Source organism: Giraffa tippelskirchi, chromosome 11, assembly GCF_054371585.1.
Source record: "Giraffa tippelskirchi isolate mGirTip1 chromosome 11, T2T-mGirTip1v1.2.pri, whole genome shotgun sequence".
In the NCBI taxonomy this organism is placed as follows: Eukaryota; Metazoa; Chordata; class Mammalia; order Artiodactyla; family Giraffidae; genus Giraffa; species Giraffa tippelskirchi.
Window position 1 is genome coordinate 10,811,283 of NC_137285.1, and position 19,313 is coordinate 10,830,595.

The following is a 19,313-nucleotide window of genomic DNA, read 5'->3' on the forward strand; positions in this document are numbered from 1 at the left end:
AATTATAATAAAAGTGCATGTTGCAGGAGGGGAGGAAGGCCAGGTACGAAAAAACAGAGGTGAGCAGCTGTCTGGAGGGAATTCCCGCTTTCTCAGGTGGCGGGAGGCGAGCCCCAAGTCCGAGGGGACTCAGTTGTCGCCCACGCGGAGCTGCGCTTGGAGGAGGGGGAACAGGGACCTCGTCTGCCGCTGGCTGACGGCTCAGACACGGATGCTGGTTGTCGTTTCCTCAAGAACAAACTGCCACACGAGACATCTTGCTTCTGCGGACAGAGGCAAGGGGTTCCAGCCTCCAGGATTGCTCAGCCAGACCCAGGAGGAGGAGAGATCTGGGGAACTCGTGGAGGGGACCTGTGAGCAGAGCGTGAGGAGGTGGTGCCAGCCTGGCCCTCCCGGCTCACGGAGGATCTGGGAAAGATGGGACCTGGACGATGCCTCAACCTCTTGATTTATTTAATTCTTTTCTGGTTTTTCTTGGCTCTACTCCAGGGGAATACGGAGAGAACGGTCTGGCAATACCACTTTCGGACCTGGCCGGACCACGGCGTTCCCAGTGACCCGGGGGGCGTGCTGGACTTCCTGGAAGAGGTTCACCACAAGCAGGAGAGCATTGTGGATGCAGGGCCCGTGGTGGTTCACTGCAGGTGACCGGCCCCTCCGCCTCTAGGATGTCACCTGTCCCGTCATCTCTCGACGCCCAGGGTGCTTGTTTGTACTTGCTCAGCCCCAGCCACAGCTCTTTAATTGTGGGAAAAATTTAATCCCTGTTTGTGGCATTAAGGGACACTTTGACCTCAAAATACATTTCTTCTAGATCCTGTGGGACCACCAGGTACTGGGGTGGTGGGGCAGGAGGTGGTGAACACAGTCCTTCTTAAGGCACCCTTAGTCTGGTAATGTTTGATTGGTTTTCTCTGTTCATGCAGTTATTTTAGGATTCATCTCTTTCATTGTGATCCTGTTCTCGTTTTCCATGGAAATATGGTGTATTTTTTCCCCCTGACAACATACCTGTTTGTTTCAGAATATTCAGACTGCTCCCCATTCAGGCTTCTAGAAGCCAGGCCCATGGCCTCTGCACCAGAGTTTGTAGGCGCCAGTTCCCAAGTTTAGGCTTCATGATTATACTGGGGAAAGTTGGGTTTCCTAAATCTTTCATATGTTGGGCAAGTAGATGCGTGTGAAACATTATTTATTCAGTTCTATAAAAGCTCCCTTTGATTGAGCCCTTGCTCCATACCAGCGTCTGCGTTCATTGTTTTTCACCCATTACTGATATTTGATCGTCACAATAGCCCATTTCACAGATGAAGAAACCGAGGGTCAGGAGGTTAAGGGATTTGCCTCAGGCACACTGTGCTGGAGAAGCTGGCCTTCAAGTGCAGGATGGACTGAGTCCAAAGCCCTGGGCTCTTTGCTAATATGTTTGCAAATATAAATAGACAATCTTATAAATACTCCCAAGAGCAGACATTGTTTCTGTTAATATTAATAGCTTGGTTTTGAGTATAAAACCGTCATGAATGACTCCATTGTCCTCGCTCTTCATCCTTCTGCCCACAGTGCTGGAATTGGCCGGACAGGGACGTTCATTGTGATTGATATTCTTATTGACATCATCAGAGAGAAAGGTAGGTCATTCGGAGGGCAAGAAGCTACGATTCTTGTTTTCAGTTTATGGAAGGAAAGTGCTAGTGAAAATAGCCTGCGGAAGAAAATTGAATGTTAAAGTATTTTCACAAAAATCTAGGCCAGAGACTTCAACTTTCAGTATGTTTGCCCAAGAACAGAAGTGATGCTGTTTGAGCTTTTGGCATAAAACACAGCCTAGGAGCAGTGGTGGTCTCTGTCCATCTGCTCACTCCTTGCTGATGGCACGGGGTGGTGTTGTAACCTGAGGGGCTCTTCACCGCCCACCCCTGACCTGTAATCTTCTAGGATCATTGGTATCGGTCAGAAGGCCAGTGCCGTAGCCCTTGGAACAGGTTCGGTTAAAACATGAATGAGTAAATTTGCTTTATCTCTGCTTAAAGTTGTGCTTTAAACCGCTTCACCTTGTCTCTGCAGTTTCTCCTGATGCTCCGTGGTGCTTTGCTTTGTAGGTGTCGACTGTGACATCGACGTTCCCAAAACCATTCAGATGGTGCGGTCTCAGAGGTCAGGGATGGTCCAGACAGAAGCACAGTACCGATTCATCTATATGGCCGTCCAGCATTATATTGAAACACTACAGCGCAGGATTGAAGAAGAGCAGGTACCAAGCCTACACGGCTGACATGTAGATTCTTGGTGTTTTTTTTCTGGACAGCTTGGCTTAGATATGCTCTCCTTCTGAGCAAGAGTTCAGGCTTTGCTAGATAACTATCTTTATCTGAAAAGGAGAAACAAGTTCCCAACCAGGAAGGACCTCTCTGGAAGCGAATTATTCCCTACCGCACAACTCTGATTTTTCACTATGGAGTAGCTTAGGGAGGGGCACCAGGCCTAACAGATGGGTTTGGGATTTTCCCAGGCTCACCTGGCAGGCTTAGAACTCTAAGCCTCGAAGTTTCCAGCCTGTTCCAGTTTTGATCCAGGCCGCATTCATCCTGATTCCATCTCTTAAATGGATGCCTCACTCTTTATAGCACATGAGGGTTGGAACCACCAATGTGGTTGAGTTGGAAACAGAAACATTCCATTTTTAATAAGCCACACATAATGAACAGTGTGGCACTGGAGCCTTTCCATTGGAAGCTCTTCATAACAGATACAAAGCTGAGTTCATGAGGACTGAGGAGACTGCTCTTTTGGGAGCTGTCCTTAGTTTGCTCCCCACCCCCACCTCCAGCCCCATCACCGTGCTGCTCACTGGATAGACGTGATGTCTAAACATTAGTGATATTTGCCTTCTTTACCCTGTTTATCACCTCCTGGAAAACTCAGCTTCTCAAAAATGGGACCTGCAACCTGATTGAAAGGTTTCTAGCCTAGCAGCTCAGCGGCCATGTTATCAAAGCTTGGTTAGCCCAAGTTAGTTAGTTTAGTAGGTTCTCAGTCCATGTAGAAATACTCGCTAGGTTGTTTCCTTGTACAAAAACATCTTCAGAAACAGTATGGATATAGGAAGGCATGGTCAAATAATTAACAAGCTCTGTGCTGGTTTTGAACTTTACCGCTTTAAGTCGTTGTCTTAATGTAAGTGCTGTGAACTTAGAATAGAACTTAGAAGTGTTAATCTCTCAGTCATGTCTGACTGTTTGCAACCCCATGGACTGTAGCTCGTCAGGGTCCTCTGCCCATGGAATTCTCAGGCAAGAATACTGGAGTGGGTAGCCATCTCTTCTCTAGGGGTTCTTCCCGACCTAAGGATTGAACCCAGGTCTTCTGCATTGCAAGCAGATTCTTTACCGTCTGAGCCACCGGGAAGCCTTTAGATGGTTACTATAGGCTATTTCATATTCACCTTCCAGTTACATTGATTTGGGCCAGGAGTACTTACTTAAAGCATGAAGTTGCCTCAAAAGAAGGACTTCTAATAAGTAGAGTGCAGTACCACTGGTACAAATGGGAAATTACTTGGGAATATCTTGAAGACCATAAGGTGGTCTTGCTCAGAAAAGCTGGGGGAAAAGCTCTCTATTTCATTCAGAAGCTTTGGTTTTTCTTCTGGTTTTGGAGAATTGAGGGACCTTCCCTCCCAGCTTATCTGGCACTTCACGTCTTCCTATTATTTACCGTATATGGTTCCTCTGACCCTAAATCTGAAGTTATAATTTGGATTTAGGAACTAGTTAAAACCAAAATGCCTTTATTGCTGCCCTTTTATGGGGAATGAAGGGTAGGGGAGGTTAGTTAGTTCAGTCGCTCAGTCGTGTCCAACTCTTTGTGACCCTGTGAATTGCAGCACGCCAGGCCTCTCTGTCCATCACCAATTCCCGGAGTCTACCCAAACCCATGTCCATCAAGTCGGTGATGCCATCCAACCATCTCATCCTCTGTCATCCCCTTCTCCTCCCGCCCCCAATCCTACCCAGCATTAGGGTCTTTTCCAATGAATCAACCCTTCGCATGAGGTGCCCAAAGGATTGGAGTTTCAGCTTCAACATCAGACCTTCCAATGAACACCCAGGATTGATCTCTTTTAGGATGGATTGATTGGATCTCCTTGCAGTCCAAGGGACTCTCAAGAGTCTTCTCCAACACCACAGGTCAAAAGCATCAATTCTTCGGTGCTCAGCTTTCTTCACCGTCCAACTCTCACATCCATACATGACCACTGGAAAAACCATAGCCTTGACTAGACGGACTTTTGTTGGCAAAGTAATGTCTCTGCTTTTAAATATGCTATCTAGGTTGGCCATACATAACCTTCCTTCCAAGGAGTAAGCGTCTTTTAATTTCATGGCTGCAATCACCATCAGCAGTGATTTTGGAGCCCAAAAAAATAAAGTCTGACACTGTTTCCACTGTTTCCCCATCTATTTCCCATGAAGTGATGGGACCAGATGCCACGATCTTAGTTTTCTGAACGTTGAGCTTTAAGCCAACTTTTTCACTCTCCTCTTTCACCTTCATCAAGAGGCTCTTTAGTTCTTCTTCACTTTCTGCCATAAGGGTGGTGTCATCTGCATATCTGAGGTTATTGATATTTCTCCCGGCAATCTTGATTCCAGCTTGTGTTTCTTCCAGCCCAGCGTTTCTCATGATGTACTCTGCATAGAAGTTAAATAAGCAGGGTGACAATATACAGCCTTGACGGACTCCTTTGCCTATTTGGAACCAGTCTGTTGTTCCATGTCCAGTTCTAACTGTTGCTTCCTGACCTGCATACAGGTTTCTCAAGAGACAGGTTAGATGGTCTGGTATTCCCATCTCTTTCAGAATTTTCCACAGTTTATTGTGATCTACACAGTCAAAGGCTTTGGCATAGTCAATAAAGCAGAAATAGATGTTTTTCTGGAACTCTCTTGCTTTTTCGATGACCCAGCGGATATTGGCAATTTGCTCTCTGGTTCCTCTGCCTTTTCTAAAACCAGCTTGAACATCTGGAAGTTCACAGTTCACATATTGCTGAAGCCTAGCTTGGAGAATTTTGAGCATTACTTTACTAGCATGTGAGATGAGTGCAATTGTGCGGTAGTTGGAGCATTCTTTGGCATTGCCTTTCTTTGGGATTGGAACGAAGACTGACCTCTTCCAGTCCTGTGGCCACTGCTGAGTTTTCCAGATTTGCTGGCATATCGAGTGCAGCACTTTCACAGCCTCACCTTTGAGGATTTGAAATAGCTCAACTGGAATTCCATCACCTCCACTAGCTTTGTTCATAGTGATGCTTTCTAAGGCCCACTTGACTTCACATTCCAGGATGTCTGGCTCTAGGTGAGTGATCACACCATCGTGATTATCTGGGTCGTGAAGATCTTTTTTGTACAGTTCTTCTGTGTATTCTTGCCACCTCTTCTTAATATCTTCTGCTTCTGTTAGGTCCATACCATTTCTGTCCTTTATCAAGCCCATCTTTGCATGAAATGTTCCTTTGTATCTCTAATTTTCTTGAAGAGAACTCTAGTCTTTCCCAATCTGTTGTTTTCCTCTATTTCTTTGCACTAATCGCTGAGGAAGGCTTTCTTATCTCTCCTTGCTATTCTTTGGAACTCTGCATTCAGATGGGAATATCTTTCCTTTTCTCCTTTGCTTTTCGCTTCTCTTCTCTTCCAAGCTATCTGTAAGGCCTTCTCAGACAGCCATTTTGCTTTTTTTGCATTTCTTTTCCATAGGGATTTTCTTGATCCCTGTCTCCTGTACAATGTCGTGAACCTCTGTCCATAGTTGATCAGGCACTCTGTCTATCAGGTCTAGTCCCTTAAATCTATTTGTCACTTCCACGGTATACTCATAAGGGATTTGATCTAGGTCATACCTGAATGGTCTAGTGGTTTTCCCTACTTTCTTCAATTTAAGTCTGAATTTGGCAATGAGCAGTTCATGATCCGAGCCACAGTCTGCTCCCGGTCTTGTTTTTGCTGACTGTATAGAGCTTCTCCATCTTTGGCTGCAAAGAATATAATCAATCTGATTTCGGTATTGACCATCTGGTGACAGCCACGTGTAGAGTCTTCTCTTGTGTTGTTGGAATAGGGTGTTTGCTATTACCAGTGCGTTCTCGTGGCAAAACTCTATTAGCCTTTGCCCTGCTTCATTCTGTACTCCAAGGCCAAACTTGCCTGTTACACCAGGTGTTTCTTGACTTCCTACTTTTGCATTCCAGTCCCCTATAATGAAAAGGACATCTTTTTTGGGTGTTAGTTCTAAAAGGTCTTGTAGGTCTTCATAGAATCATTCAACTTCAGCTTCTTCGGCATTACTGGTTGGGGCGTAGGGGAGGTAGAATCACTTAAGTATTACAGAATGTAGACTATAGAAATTGGACGTCCCCGGTAATCCCATCCCGAGAGTACTCGAATGAGTGTGTGCATTCGTCCACTCAGCCAGTACTTTTCGGTGCCATTATGTGTTGGCGCATTAGCTATTTGGTATATGAACCTTTGGATTTAAAAGAAAAATGTGTAGGCTTAGATTATATTTGTTTTTTAAAATTAGATTTTGTGGGGACTACCCTGGTGGTCCCAGTTGTTAAGACTCCATGGTCCCAACAGGAGGGTTACAGCCTTGATTCCCTAGTCAGGGAACTAAGATCCCGCATGGCACAGTGGGGCAAAAAATAAATTTTTAAAAAATCCACTAATAAAAAGAAATAAATTAGATTTTGTGGTATGTTGTTTCCTTCATCGTACTGTTTGATTCAGTGTAGGAACTTGCTACTTGATTTGGGGCTAGAGTAAGAAGTACTTTAATTTAGTAGGTTTCAGTGGCAGACTTAAAAATATTACACCCACGTGATTTTTAGACTAAGCAAAAGAACAAAATCCATTCAGCATAATTAATTATTCTGAAATCCAGGCATTTCCAAAATTATTAATATGAAGTATTAAGGACCTTTGGGAGTAAAAGACTGTGCTACAGAGGGATAAATGGAAAAAAAGAAAATGGCAGGGGTGGAGAGCAGGGGAAAGGAAGAAGAGTAACCAAGGCAGCATTGGAAGGAGGAAATGCAGAAACAGAGGTGGGAATCTAGGGGAAATGCAAATGAGCAAGACTGAGAAAATTCTCCGGTCTTTATATTCTGATCTCACACTCTGCTGTTTACTTGGAAGTTGATTTCTTTTGTTAACTTCCATTTACAGTATTAAAAAGACATTTTAAAAAAATACGCAGAAGCAGCGTAATGAAATTCCCTTAGAACGTTCAGCAAGGTGATATCATACTATTGTTCTGTTTCATTATTTTGCCATTTGTGTTTTTGCACCTAACATTGTGTATGAAATCTGTTTTGGTGTGCACACATACATACGTACATTTCCTCTTATTTTGTGATATGAATACATCACATTCATTTGTTCTCTTGGTGAACGTTGTTGGAAATAGCATGTCACTGGACATCTTTGTCAGCTCTTCTAGGCTTGTGTGCATGAGCTTCTGAAGAAGAAAATGTTTAAAGTTGTAGTACATGTGTGCCTTTTCATCATTACCAGATAGTAAGTAGTGTTAGTACTATCTGTTCTGACGAATTGTGCACCAAAGTGATGGCATAGTTTACCCTCCCACCAGCAGTGAACGAAAGTCACTGCTGTATGTCAGTATCTGATATGGATACCCTTTCTAATATTTGCTGTTTCTTGAATAATCCTGAAATGAAAGCAGCATTGTATAATGATGAGAACTTTATGGGTTAGATTTTTGGAATTGGTTGTTTCTGGGTGAATTTAGGAGGAAAGAGTGATAAATCATCTAACCAGGAGTCCTACCGAATGCAGTTCATTCTGTATCTGAGATGAGATTGCATTCTACTGATTTTATTTGCCTTTTTTGCCTCCAGAGTTTATCATTAGGCTGAAAATAAAGTATTAAATGTGCTAGGGTTTTTTTCAGGTGTAGGGGTGGGATGGGGACGATGTGATAAAATGTATGATCCTGATAAGAGTGCTGACATCTTTTGTACCCGTGGGCCGTTTCTACTTGGAGTGCATTTATTTCTGGAACTCTTTTCCCACCTGTTTACTTGAAAATCATTAAATGTGTTGCAAGTGAACTATGAAATGATTAGATGCTGATGTGGCAAAGAAAGTGTGAATTCTCTTTTAGCTCAGAAGCAGGTACATTTCGTTTAATACAGTAAGTTGTTAATGCATGATTCTGCTTTTGAATTGTATGGTTCAAAAGTCCCTTTCACCTGTAGGATGAATTTACATGGAGGAGGTGAATTCCCTGACATTTGGCCAGTATTACCAGGGTTATGACATTAACCCTGTCAGTAACCACTGGTTACTGACATTACCAGTATTCAGGGTTCAACTTATCTATCTGTCCAGCTCTGTCTCTCTCTCTCCTTTTTTCTTTCTTGTGAAATGCCTTTTTAACTTCTTCATTCCTTCAAACAAGTCATAGGACTTCATATATGCAACCTTTGCTTTTCAGAAAAGCAAGAGGAAAGGACACGAATACACAAATATTAAGTATTCCCTGACGGACCAGGCAAGTGGAGATCAGAGTCCCCTGCCACCTTGTACTCCAACACCATCCTGTGCAGAGTAAGTAGAAATGAAGGAAATTCTTTTTACCTAAACATAATCCTTTAGAAAAGCTTAAAAAATGACTCATCTGTGCAGTACACGCCTTTCCTTGGTGCACATTATTGTTGCCTAACTGGTTGGTGAGTGTGGCTAGCTAAGCTAAATTGTAATTCACCTAAACTGAAGGCTGCTTGCTACACTGGCTAGGAGCCTAGGGGATTATAAATATATCAAGTGCTGGTTCTCCAAGAAAAAATTTTATTTTTATTTCAATGGGGTGGAGGATTGTTGCAGAGGTAGGTAACACTCCTTTTGATGAGTCAAGATTCTTTGCTACATAAAATAATGGTCTAATGGTCCCTGGTGGCTCAGGCGGTAAAGAATCTGCTACAGTGTAGGAGACCCAGGTTTGATCCCTAGGTCGAGAAGATCCTGTGGAGAAGGGAATGGCAGTTCACTCCAGTATTCTTGCTTGGACAATCCCATGGACAGAGGAGACTGGCAGGCAACAGTCATCGGGTCACAAAAAGTTGGGCTTGACTGAAGCTAAGCACACAGTGGTCCACACAGTCGTGGTCTAATTTTCTACAGTCAGCAGAAATCCACTGTGGTTATTTAAACCAGGGGTTAGCAAACTGCAGCCCCCAGGCCAAATCTGGGCCACAGCCTGTTTTCGTACAGCTGATGGATGGTTTTCGAAAGATTATTAAAAAAAAAAAAGAATAATACATGGCAGAGACCGCATATGGCCCACAGAGACTACGTAATCTTTGGTCTGGTTCTGTACAGAAAAACTTTGCCAACTCCTTTTTTAAACTAAAACATGTGATAGGAAAATATTTGTTAAATCAATGATGTGAATAGCAATTATAAGTTATGATTTTTCTGTATATCCTGAAGTCACTCTCTGGTATAACATTTACTTTTTATTTTCCCCTGCGAGTCTTATGTCTGTTTGCTTCTGATGTGGATTTTTAAACCCCTGCTGGCTTTAATACTCTATATAAACGTTTTGGATAACATATATGAGGTTCGTGTTTACATTTGCTTTCTATTTAACATCGAGATGAAATGATGCAGCAAAAGTACGCTTTCCGCCAAGCTCCCTCTTCCTTCTGGCTGCTTTTTTCTTTCCCAGTGGGCCAATGGGGAAAGTTGATACTTTGAATTGTGATCTGCAGTGGAACCAGCACATCAGGGCTCCGATTTCTTGCCAAAAAGCTTTCCCCATGTGTTGGCTCAACAGAATTAGCTCTGACGACTCCCCTGTTACCAGTGGCCTCCTTGTGACTGACAGGTTCTCGGCCTTCTCCATCATCCCCCTCATAGGGTGCAGATCCAGGAGACCCCAGCCCTTGCTGCTTGTCTCAGCTTGTTCCTCTCTGGCCAGCCCGCTGCTGCTGGTTCCCTTGTCCTCCTGGACGGTTCTGGTTACCATAGAGTGTGGACTCGGATGCTTCCCTGCCCACCAGGGGCCCTAAACCACCAATCAGCTTCATGTTCGTCTTTACGTAACTGGATTGGGGACTGAATGGATCTAGAGTCACTGCCTGACCATTCCTACATTTGCCTTCATGGAGCTCTGGCCATCAGATCCTCTCCTCGCAGTGAATACCATTTTTTTCTCTGTGCACACGCCCCAGCTTCCTTCACGGTCTAACTCAGGACCTCGTTATATGGGCCTCCCTCACTCCACCCTCCTGGGAAACAACTCTCCTTGTGCCAAACCCTTGAGAGCATGGGACTCAAGGCTGTTCACAATAATTTTGATGTGTTTCTGTCTCAAATCCCCTCCTAGAATGTCAGCTCCTGGGGGCAAGGGCTATATCTGTGCCATACTCAGTCCCAGAGAATGAAGTAGGTGGGTTATAACTATCACAGAAGGTTAAACAGTATGTTTGTGTTTTTGTTAGTGTCTTCTTCTTTCTCTCCTTTTCAGAATGAGAGAAGATAATGCTAGAGTCTATGAAAACGTGGGCCTGATGCAGCAGCAGAAAAGTTTCAGATGAGAAGACCCGCCAAGACGTCAAGCACAGAAATAGGTATTTCAGTGGAAGTGGTCTTGGGTTCATCGTTCATATCAATTCAGTTTAGTCGCTCAGTCATGTCCAGCTTTTTGTGACCCCATGGACTGCAGCACGCCAGGCTTCCCTGTCCATCACCAACTCCCGGAGCTTACTCAAACTCATTTCCATCAAGTCGGTGATGCCATCCAACCATCTCATCCTCTATCGTCCCCTTTCTCCTCCCACCTTCAGTCTTTCCCAGCATCAGGGTCTGGTGAATTTGTGGCATTTTGGAGCTGGCAGATAATCTGTAACTGTTACAACAAAGCGAACCTCCTCCTTTTTAGAAATCAGCCTTCTTTTTCTTTTGCCTGTATTTCTTTTTCCAACTTGGATTCATTTAAATATTGAAATCAAATGCAGAATTAATTCTGTTAAGGGCAGGGTTAGCACTTACTGAGAAATGGTTGAAACTGGTGATGAAGAGCAGATGTCATCATTCCTGCAATTTTTAGTAAAGTAGGTTAACCCAGGCTGTGCTGGGAGAGGATCTCTAGGGATCTAGGAAGTGTGGGGACACAGTCCTGGATGATTGGAGTCAGGATGCCTCAGTTTTCACCTTAGCGGGTCTCTGCCTGCCTGCCTGCCTGTGTGACACAGGGCACTGGACCTCCTGGGCTCTCTCTGACTGGCTCGACTCCACACCTTCCAGCTCTGATGCTGAGAATTATCTCCCTTGTACATCTCCCTGTAAATCGCCTTTTTAGAGAGTGACCCAAGTGTGTGATGGATGTAACCCATCCATCACAAGAGAAGTTAGAAGCTCACAGTTTTTAGTATTTCATGATGAAGTTCTCATTTCTAATGAGTAGTATATTTAAAAGCTTTAACTTTGCTTTAAAATGGTTTACTGCCTTGCCAGACTTTTCAGTATATGCTCCTTAAAAATTCTAATTTCTTTCTTTGCTAGATGTGAACTTTCACCCTCTCCCTGAAAAGATCAAGAACAGATGCAAGAAAGCTTACATGAAGAATGAACTTGAATTTGGCAGACTTGCACTGTGGTTGGCTACCTTTTGATAAGCAAAATTTGAAACCATTTAAAGACCACTGTATTTTAACTCAATGATACCTGATTTACAGTTACTCATGTCCTCAGATAAGAAGAAATCATCTCTGTGATGTAGACAGTGTTATCTTTTATGGAATTTTATTTTAAATTGAAGAAGCAGTTAAATTGTGTTGTATATTTTACAGATGATGATGACTCGAATTCTAGTTATTGGCATTTTTTTTTCTTTTGATAACCTCAACAAATTGAGTTTCCCCTCCCCTCTTTGTGGGGGATGCTAGGGCACTTGTAAGAGGAAAAATGATTTGGAAAAATTAAGTAACAACATCCTATAGAAGAGAGAACAGTTTTATTTATCATCACCTATCCAGTAGTGGATAATTCATTTTGATGACCTCTTATTTTGGCTCAAGAATAATTAAGCCAGTGCCCCAGACTCTCTACCTTTGCATTGACATTAAAAAATCAAGGAGGGGAAAGATCATGGGAACTTAGGATAAAAGGCATGCTTTCTTCTTAGCAATTGACCAATTACCATTCAGCCTGTTGATTGAAAACATTGTGGTGGGAAAACATTTGCCATCTTTTCATTTGAGTAATTGTCTTGTGTTTGGGAAAAAAAAATGCATCTTCGGATAACCAGTTTTTGGTTATCATTTGTTGCTGACAAACCATCTCAAAACTGAGTGGCTTAAAACAACAGCTTGCTTTTCCTCACCTTCTTCAAACTGGGCTGGGCTCAGCTGAGTGGTTCCTCTCCTTGTCTTGCTGGTGTCACTCAGGTGGTGGGCAGGATGGCTTGGCTTCTCTGTCTGCGTGTGGTCCTTAGGTCTCTTGTTTGCCAGCAGGGTAGCTGGACCACATTCATGGCAGCTCTGAGGCCCCAAGGGTAAAAAGTAGTAGCAGCCGTGCACTGAAGACTTCAACCCAGAACTGTCACCGCATCATTTCTACTGACCTGTGTTGATTAAAGCCAGGTCCAGGCCCAGCCCCAATTTGGGAAGAGGGGACTGCATGAGGGCGTGAACTGGAGGTAAGCTTCCTTGGAGGCCCCCAGCATAACAGTAAGGACCAGTGCCATGGAAAAACAGCTAAAAAAAAAAAAAAAGCAAAAGTAGGAGCCACTAGCAACCTTGGGAAGCTGAAGCTGGTTATGATAGCTGGTTTAAGTTGGGAGTCGGGCAGAAACAGGACCTTCAGCAAGCTTCCCGAACCACTTCTGCTGGCTCTTAGCATATTTTCTGAACCATCACTTTGGGCACCTCTTAAGGATGGATGTATTTGTGAGGGCAGAGCATTTGAAAGCAGAACCAGCTCACTGCCCTAGCTCCTACAGAGAGAGGTGTATGGGGTGCTTATTTCACGCCCCTGGTTTTAGTCGTAACCCGCACCCATGCTTGCCGTCGGCTGAGTGAGGAGGAGCAGTCTTCCTGAGGCCACTAATGTGACTGAATTAGCAGTAGCTCACTTTTGTTTTAACTGAGCAGTAAGATTTGCTAACGTCCTACCTGAAGTGCCTTCTCCAAAGACATCCCTCTTTGCCCTGTGTGTTGAATCATCATTCAATGAGTGTATTTCAATTAAAGCGTCATTGGTGGACATGGTAAAGATAATAAAATGCCATGGCAACTTTGCTGTTAAGTCATGGGCTCCTTCATCGAATTCTTCTTGCTTTGTCTCCTGAAAAGGAAGGACTAGATCCAACCCTGGTAGTAGTTCCTTCCTGAGGAAAAGGAAGGAACTATTATTAATATAATTCTTATATTACTCCTTTAAGATCCTGAGGTTGTTTGGGGAGAGCCTGGCTGCCATTTTCAGAAGACAAAAATGTACATTGGAAAAAAAAATGTACATTGATTTCCCCCCTACCCCATCTCCCATCCCGCCTAGCCATTGAACTTCGGCATTGAAGCAGTACCTTCAGTGCTTCAGAACACAGGTCTGATCTGAAGGTAATTACCTTATAAGAGGAATGTAAGTGACTACTGTCTTCTTGTCAAACCTGTAAGGAAAGAGATTCCAGTTAAGTATTTGCAACAAGGATCTTGCATCCTGTTGTTTTTTATTACATTGTCACATTGAACAGTTCTCATTTTTGCGGTAAATTTTTGACTGTGGACTTTGGGGGCAAGGTCTTTCACCAGCATACAAGGGTTTGATTGTACAATATATCTGCTGCATTAACGTCTCTGCCTGTAGCTTAAGATCAGTTGTTTTTGCACTTGGAAACCACCTGATCTTGGCCAGCTTTATTTGTAATGGGACATTGATTTCATTTAGATTTCCCTCCATAAAGTCAGCAAACTATCATGTGCTATAAACTGATGCCAAGTCAAGATTGTAATAGTCCCTAGGGTGCTAAGGTTTGCCATGTGTTTGGTAAAGGTGATTGTAGGTTCTTGGGTAAGGTTACATGGGATGAATTCAGGTGGAGGGACTGTGAAGATGGGTGGGGGTGGGTGGGGCGGGGCTCAAGGTGCAGGTAGAAAAAAAATACAGTGAAAATGGAAGTTCTGAAGAGGTGGTTTCTGAGGAAGTCAGAGGGCCTGGGGCCAGAGCAGTCAGTAGTAGTTGAATCAGGTTACCTGGGAAATAGGTGTGATAGCTACAAGTCTGCAGTCTGCTTCCGGGTTGCTGGTAGACATTAAATTTGCACAATATCCCGTAGCTGGCTAAGTATTTTAAAATTATAAGCATAGGATTTTATATTTGGGGTGAAGAAATTACCTGGCACGTGGTATTGGGGTTTTTTAAAAAGAAGCCAAATTTCAGAGTCTTAATAACTTTTTTAAAAAGGAAAAAAAATGCAAAAAGACACCTTGTATTCAGTGTGTGGCCCCCTGAAAATTCTGGTCATCTCTCCCTTTGAAATCAGTGACTCAGTGACTTTTTAAATGTGGCTAAACAGGGATGAGAAAGTACATGTATGATTTTCTTGGTGTTTGTGCATCCTTTACAAAGCCCAGTTGTTTTGGAACAGCCAAGAAAGTCATCAAGATTATTTTTAGGTGTTATTAAGGGGTTATTAAGGGTTTACTGGGGTTTTTAAGAACTAATATAATGTCCTGGGTTCTTTCTAGTGCAGAGGAATGTGGAAAAAGGTATGCAATTGTGAAGTGCTTTGTTGTAGCTTATTAATCCGTAAGGGAAATTTAGGCTGTAGACATAAGTACAAACCCAGTGCAGTTTTTGTTTTCTGTATGTTGTTGGAGGAATAAAGTTTTATATAGCAAGCACATGGCCTCCTTGATTTCACTATGCCTTTATTAGGATCTATATTAGCCCTTAATTTCTTTAAAATCTTTTTTCCTCTTCCTCTTGAAAAGTAAGTTCCAAAATATAGTTTATTTTATCTTCCATCCTTAAAAAGTTTGTTCCTTTTTCATTACGGGCAGTTCACACAAGGCAAAAATATTAAACAGTTGGTTTTAGTGTGTTGTATAACTTTGCTGTATATCAAACTAATTTTTACAAGTTTTCATCCTAAACCTCAAATCATGTAATTAATAATTTGCCTGTTTATTTATGACCTAATTGTGATTCTTTTATTAATAAAAGCTAATGGAAAAGGATCCTTTATTAAGTTGATAACTAGACCTACAGTTAATTTTCCTGCAGTATATGAAGTATTGTACCAGAGTATTAAAAGATATGTAATATTTTATTGATAAATCTATCCTTTAAAAGGAATACGTTTTAGGATGTCATCATTTTGATGTGAATCATGTAAATGTTGATAATATGCACTGTTTATTATACATTTAGTGTTTCAAGAGATTCAGTTAATTGCCTTTTTGCCCACGTATTATATTACGTAGTCTATTTGCAATTGTTTTAAAAAAATGACATTAAAAGAATAGTTTATGTAGAGGAATGTTAGTGGCTGTTAATTGTCTCCCCACCCTGTATTTATGGGTGTTAGTTTAACTGCTTTGCTAGTTGCAAAGCTGCATTATCAGAGTAAAAGTGTATTTGTAAACTGTATGGGAACTAAAAATTAGGAATAAAACCATTTTCTTATATTACAGTATTTGTCATTTACTTCATCAAAAATGTCCAGAAACAACATTGCAAAGCAACTATACTCCAAAAAAATTGAAAAAAAAAGTCCAGGAAAAACTGGGTTTATATGTCCCTGAACCTCTCTACTGGCCAGATGCTGACATTTAGCAGCTCTTACCTAGAAGGGAACTTGGAATATAGAATGAATGAATCAGTTCCTCAAGCACTTACTCAGTACCTACTTATTGAGTAGCTCTGGGAGACACAAAGGCAATTTTATTCGAAAGAACTTATGAGTAAGTAGCGAATAAAAAATATGTCTGTGTAATATATACAGAAAATATATAGAACTGAATGTAAATAGTGTTGAGTGGGACTCTGAAGTAAAGATATGATAAAGGAGGCTTGCAGGAGGAGTAAATCACGTGGCATAGGATGTCAGCTCTCCCTTTATGAGTAGCTTTAGGTCTCATACCTCATACCAACAGGGCCATTTGCTGCTTCTGACATTGCTACACAGAAAGAAATCCTTTTTTGTAAATAACAAAACAGGTATTCCTTCTGTATTATAAATCTAAGGAATGATCTGTATTATTTACTTACTTACACTTTTGTAAAATACTGTTGCCCTCCTCTTGGTCTCAGCTGAGTTGCCTGTATTTAGATGCAGCTGGTTTGGTCATGTATCCATTCAAGAAATACAGAACCCCTGCAAAATGCCGAGTGCTGTGTCTTGTCTGTGTTACGTCACTGGGACTGAGCAGTGAGCAGAACAGATGTGGTGGCCATCGTCACAGTGGTGATGCTCTAACACGGGAGCTAGGCCTGGTACAAGTCAGAAGGTAGTTAACTGGGGATTCCCTGGTGGGCCAGTGCTCTCAATGCCAAGGGCCCGGGTTCAATGCCTGGTCCTGATTGTGGTAGAGGAACTAAAATCCCACAAAGGACTTCCCTGGCAGTCCAGTGGTTAAGACTCCACCTACCAATGCAAGGGGCTTGAGTTTGACCCCTGGTCAGGGAACTAGGGTCCCACAGGCTGTGGGGTGTGGTCAAAAATAAAAAATCCCACAAGCCGCATGGTGCAGCAAAAAAAATAGAAGAAAAGCAGTTAGCTGTACTTGGGATAAGCACTACTGAAGATGCAGGACAGTAAGACAAGCAGGAAAAATGGGAATTAGACAATGAATTTCAAATGGTATGAGAGCTGTGAAGAGGGACTGAGAGTATCTCTCAAGGAAATTTTCACAAGAGGAGGCACTCTGCTGGGTTTCCATACCGTGGTACTTTGGTGTATAGTGACTGAACAACAACAACTTTGGTGTGTACCCTCTGGGGTTTCAGAAAAGGTATACACTGATGGCCTGGAAACTTGTTCCCCTTCAGCCTGCCTGAGATCCTGAGTTGTACATTGGATGTTAGTTGCTCGTTCGTGTCTGACTCTTTGCAAGCCCTTGGATTGTAGCCCGCCAGCCTCCTCTGTCCATAGAATTTTCCAGGCAAGAATACTGGAGTGAGTTGCCATTTCCTTCTCCAAAGGATCTTTACGACCCAGGGATCAAACCCAGGTCTCCTGCATTGTAGGTGGATTCTTTACCGTCTGAGCCACCAAGGAATTTCTGTACATTAGATGGCAATGGCAATATCTTTGACTTGTCATGAAAGAACTTTCTAGTTCTATAGTTCCTACATGTAAGAAAAGTCCCTACGAAAATGTGTAGATTAAAGGGGAAAGCAGGAATCCCCATAACAAATTAATTGTGAATGGAGCGCTAAGGGTTTATTTAGTTTGTTGTCGTTGTGTTAGTTACTTAGTTGTGTCCGACTGTTTTCGACCCCATGGACTGAGCTGTAGCCTACCAGTCTTGATCATCTTGTAAATGAAAAGCTTTTGAAGAAGGTACCTAGTTATTGGATCATGTGCATGCTTTTGTACCCACCCATTTGCTTTGACTGATTCTTCACCAGCTGAGCTACCAGGGAAGCCCATACAAGAAGCAGTTGAAAAAAAAAAAGGATGGTGACCTGGAGTAAATGGTTTTATTGCAGGTGCCGTTTTTCCCCCCTAGGAATTAAGTGAACTTCCAAACCCTGAATTTGAGCCAAAAAGAGTGATTTGCTGTTTTATCAATAGCCACAGTTACTAGTGAGCTGATAGTCTTGTCATTTGAGGTTAGATGATTTAAATCTCCATCCTGATATAAAACACAGCTACTAAAGCAAGAGTTTATAAGAAAGAGTCTTACAAACTTTTTATGGACAAAAAATTTCACATGTTACTCAGACTTGTCTCTACCTGATAAGACCTAAGGGTATTAACTGAATGGTTACATAGAGGAGTAAATTATAGGGTAGTTAGAATTCAGTGTTGGGGGCCCCTTAAGTTTATTCTTGACCATGGGGGAGCCTCTGTGTGTGTGTGTGTATGTACAGAGAAAGAGGGGAAGTGTGTGTGTGTGTGTGTGCGTGCGCGCGTGTATATAGAGAAATAGGAAAACTGTCCTTTCATTTTCTTGTGTGTTCAGTTAAGGTCAGTTTCTTTGCTTCTCTTTCTAGAAATGAACATGCAAGGCAAATAGCTATTTCCTTTCTTCTCTTTCAACTCTTCTTTTCTATTCATCTTTGAACAAAGAATAATTCTGTTTGTCATAATCTGTACCAGTGGCAGTTCTGGGACTCTTCTGGATACATTCTGCAGCAAAACATAGTACATATTTTATCAGTGTCTTTATCTTCTATCCATGCATCCTGTTCACCACATTTTTAACCATCCCGTTGTTAGTGAAATATAAAGTCACTATTTGGATAATCTAGGCTAGTTTTGTTCGGACTTCCTAGTATAGCTTAGAGTATAACTATGGTTTGAAATGAGCCATTTCATTCTGAATGTAATCACTGTTGAGACCACATTTTTCAAGGGAAAAATCAAGTTCATGTCCTAAGGCGAAGGATTTTTTTTCCTACATTGTAAATGTTTTCATATAAATTCACAGAGTTACACTGCAATTTAGTTTTACAATTAATAAATGTTCCTTTATTTATTAATTCAGGACTACCCTAGAGAACGCATGTAATCTAGGCCTCTGAGCTTAAACAGCTTGGCAGAATGTATTTTCCAAGTGCTGGTATGTTTTTTTTTTTGGCTCTGCGCCTTCTGGGATCTAGTTCCCCAATCAGAGGTCCAACCTGGCCCCTTGGCAGTGAAAGCTCAGAATCCTAGCCACTGGTTGTCATTCAGTCGCTCAGTCGTGTCTGACTCTTTGTGACCCCATGGACTGCAGCACACCAGGCTTCCCTGTCCTTCACTGTCTCCCGAAGTGTGCTCAAATTCATGTCCACTGGTCCATGATGATGCCATCAACCATCTGGCCACCAGGGAATTCCCAAGTAATGGTATTTGAATGCGATCTCATGATTCATGAGTTCTTGTGTGTTTGTCTTTAGTTTCTTAAAAAAATTTTTTTTTACTGTAAAATATGAATAACACAAAATTAAACGTTTATACCACTTTTAAGTATATGGTATGAGGAATTCACATTATTGTGCAATATTAACCACAAATACAGATATTTCCAGAACTGTATCATCACCATGGAAATTCTGGACCCATTAACCAATATGTCT

General features: G+C 42.2%; 1 protein-coding gene across 5 annotated transcripts in view; it reads left to right on the forward strand.

Annotated features, from left to right (window-relative positions):
- Positions 1-15,717, forward strand: part of PTPN11 (protein tyrosine phosphatase non-receptor type 11) — a 68,453-nt gene extending 52,736 nt beyond the window's left edge. For 3 of the 5 annotated variants that reach the window (XM_081546326.1, XM_081546321.1, XM_081546323.1), the window contains exons 11-16: positions 478-644; positions 1,564-1,631; positions 2,103-2,254; positions 8,518-8,630; positions 10,552-10,654; positions 11,589-15,717. In XM_081546326.1, the coding sequence (XP_081402452.1) occupies positions 478-644; positions 1,564-1,631; positions 2,103-2,254; positions 8,518-8,630; positions 10,552-10,621 (570 nt within the window). In that variant the 3' untranslated portion in view covers positions 10,622-10,654; positions 11,589-15,717. The remainder of the gene's footprint in view (positions 1-477; positions 645-1,563; positions 1,632-2,102; positions 2,255-8,517; positions 8,631-10,551; positions 10,655-11,588) is intronic. The other 2 variants (XM_081546324.1, XM_081546325.1) reach the window with 1 other exon arrangement.
- Positions 15,718-19,313: the final 3,596 nt, after the last annotated feature.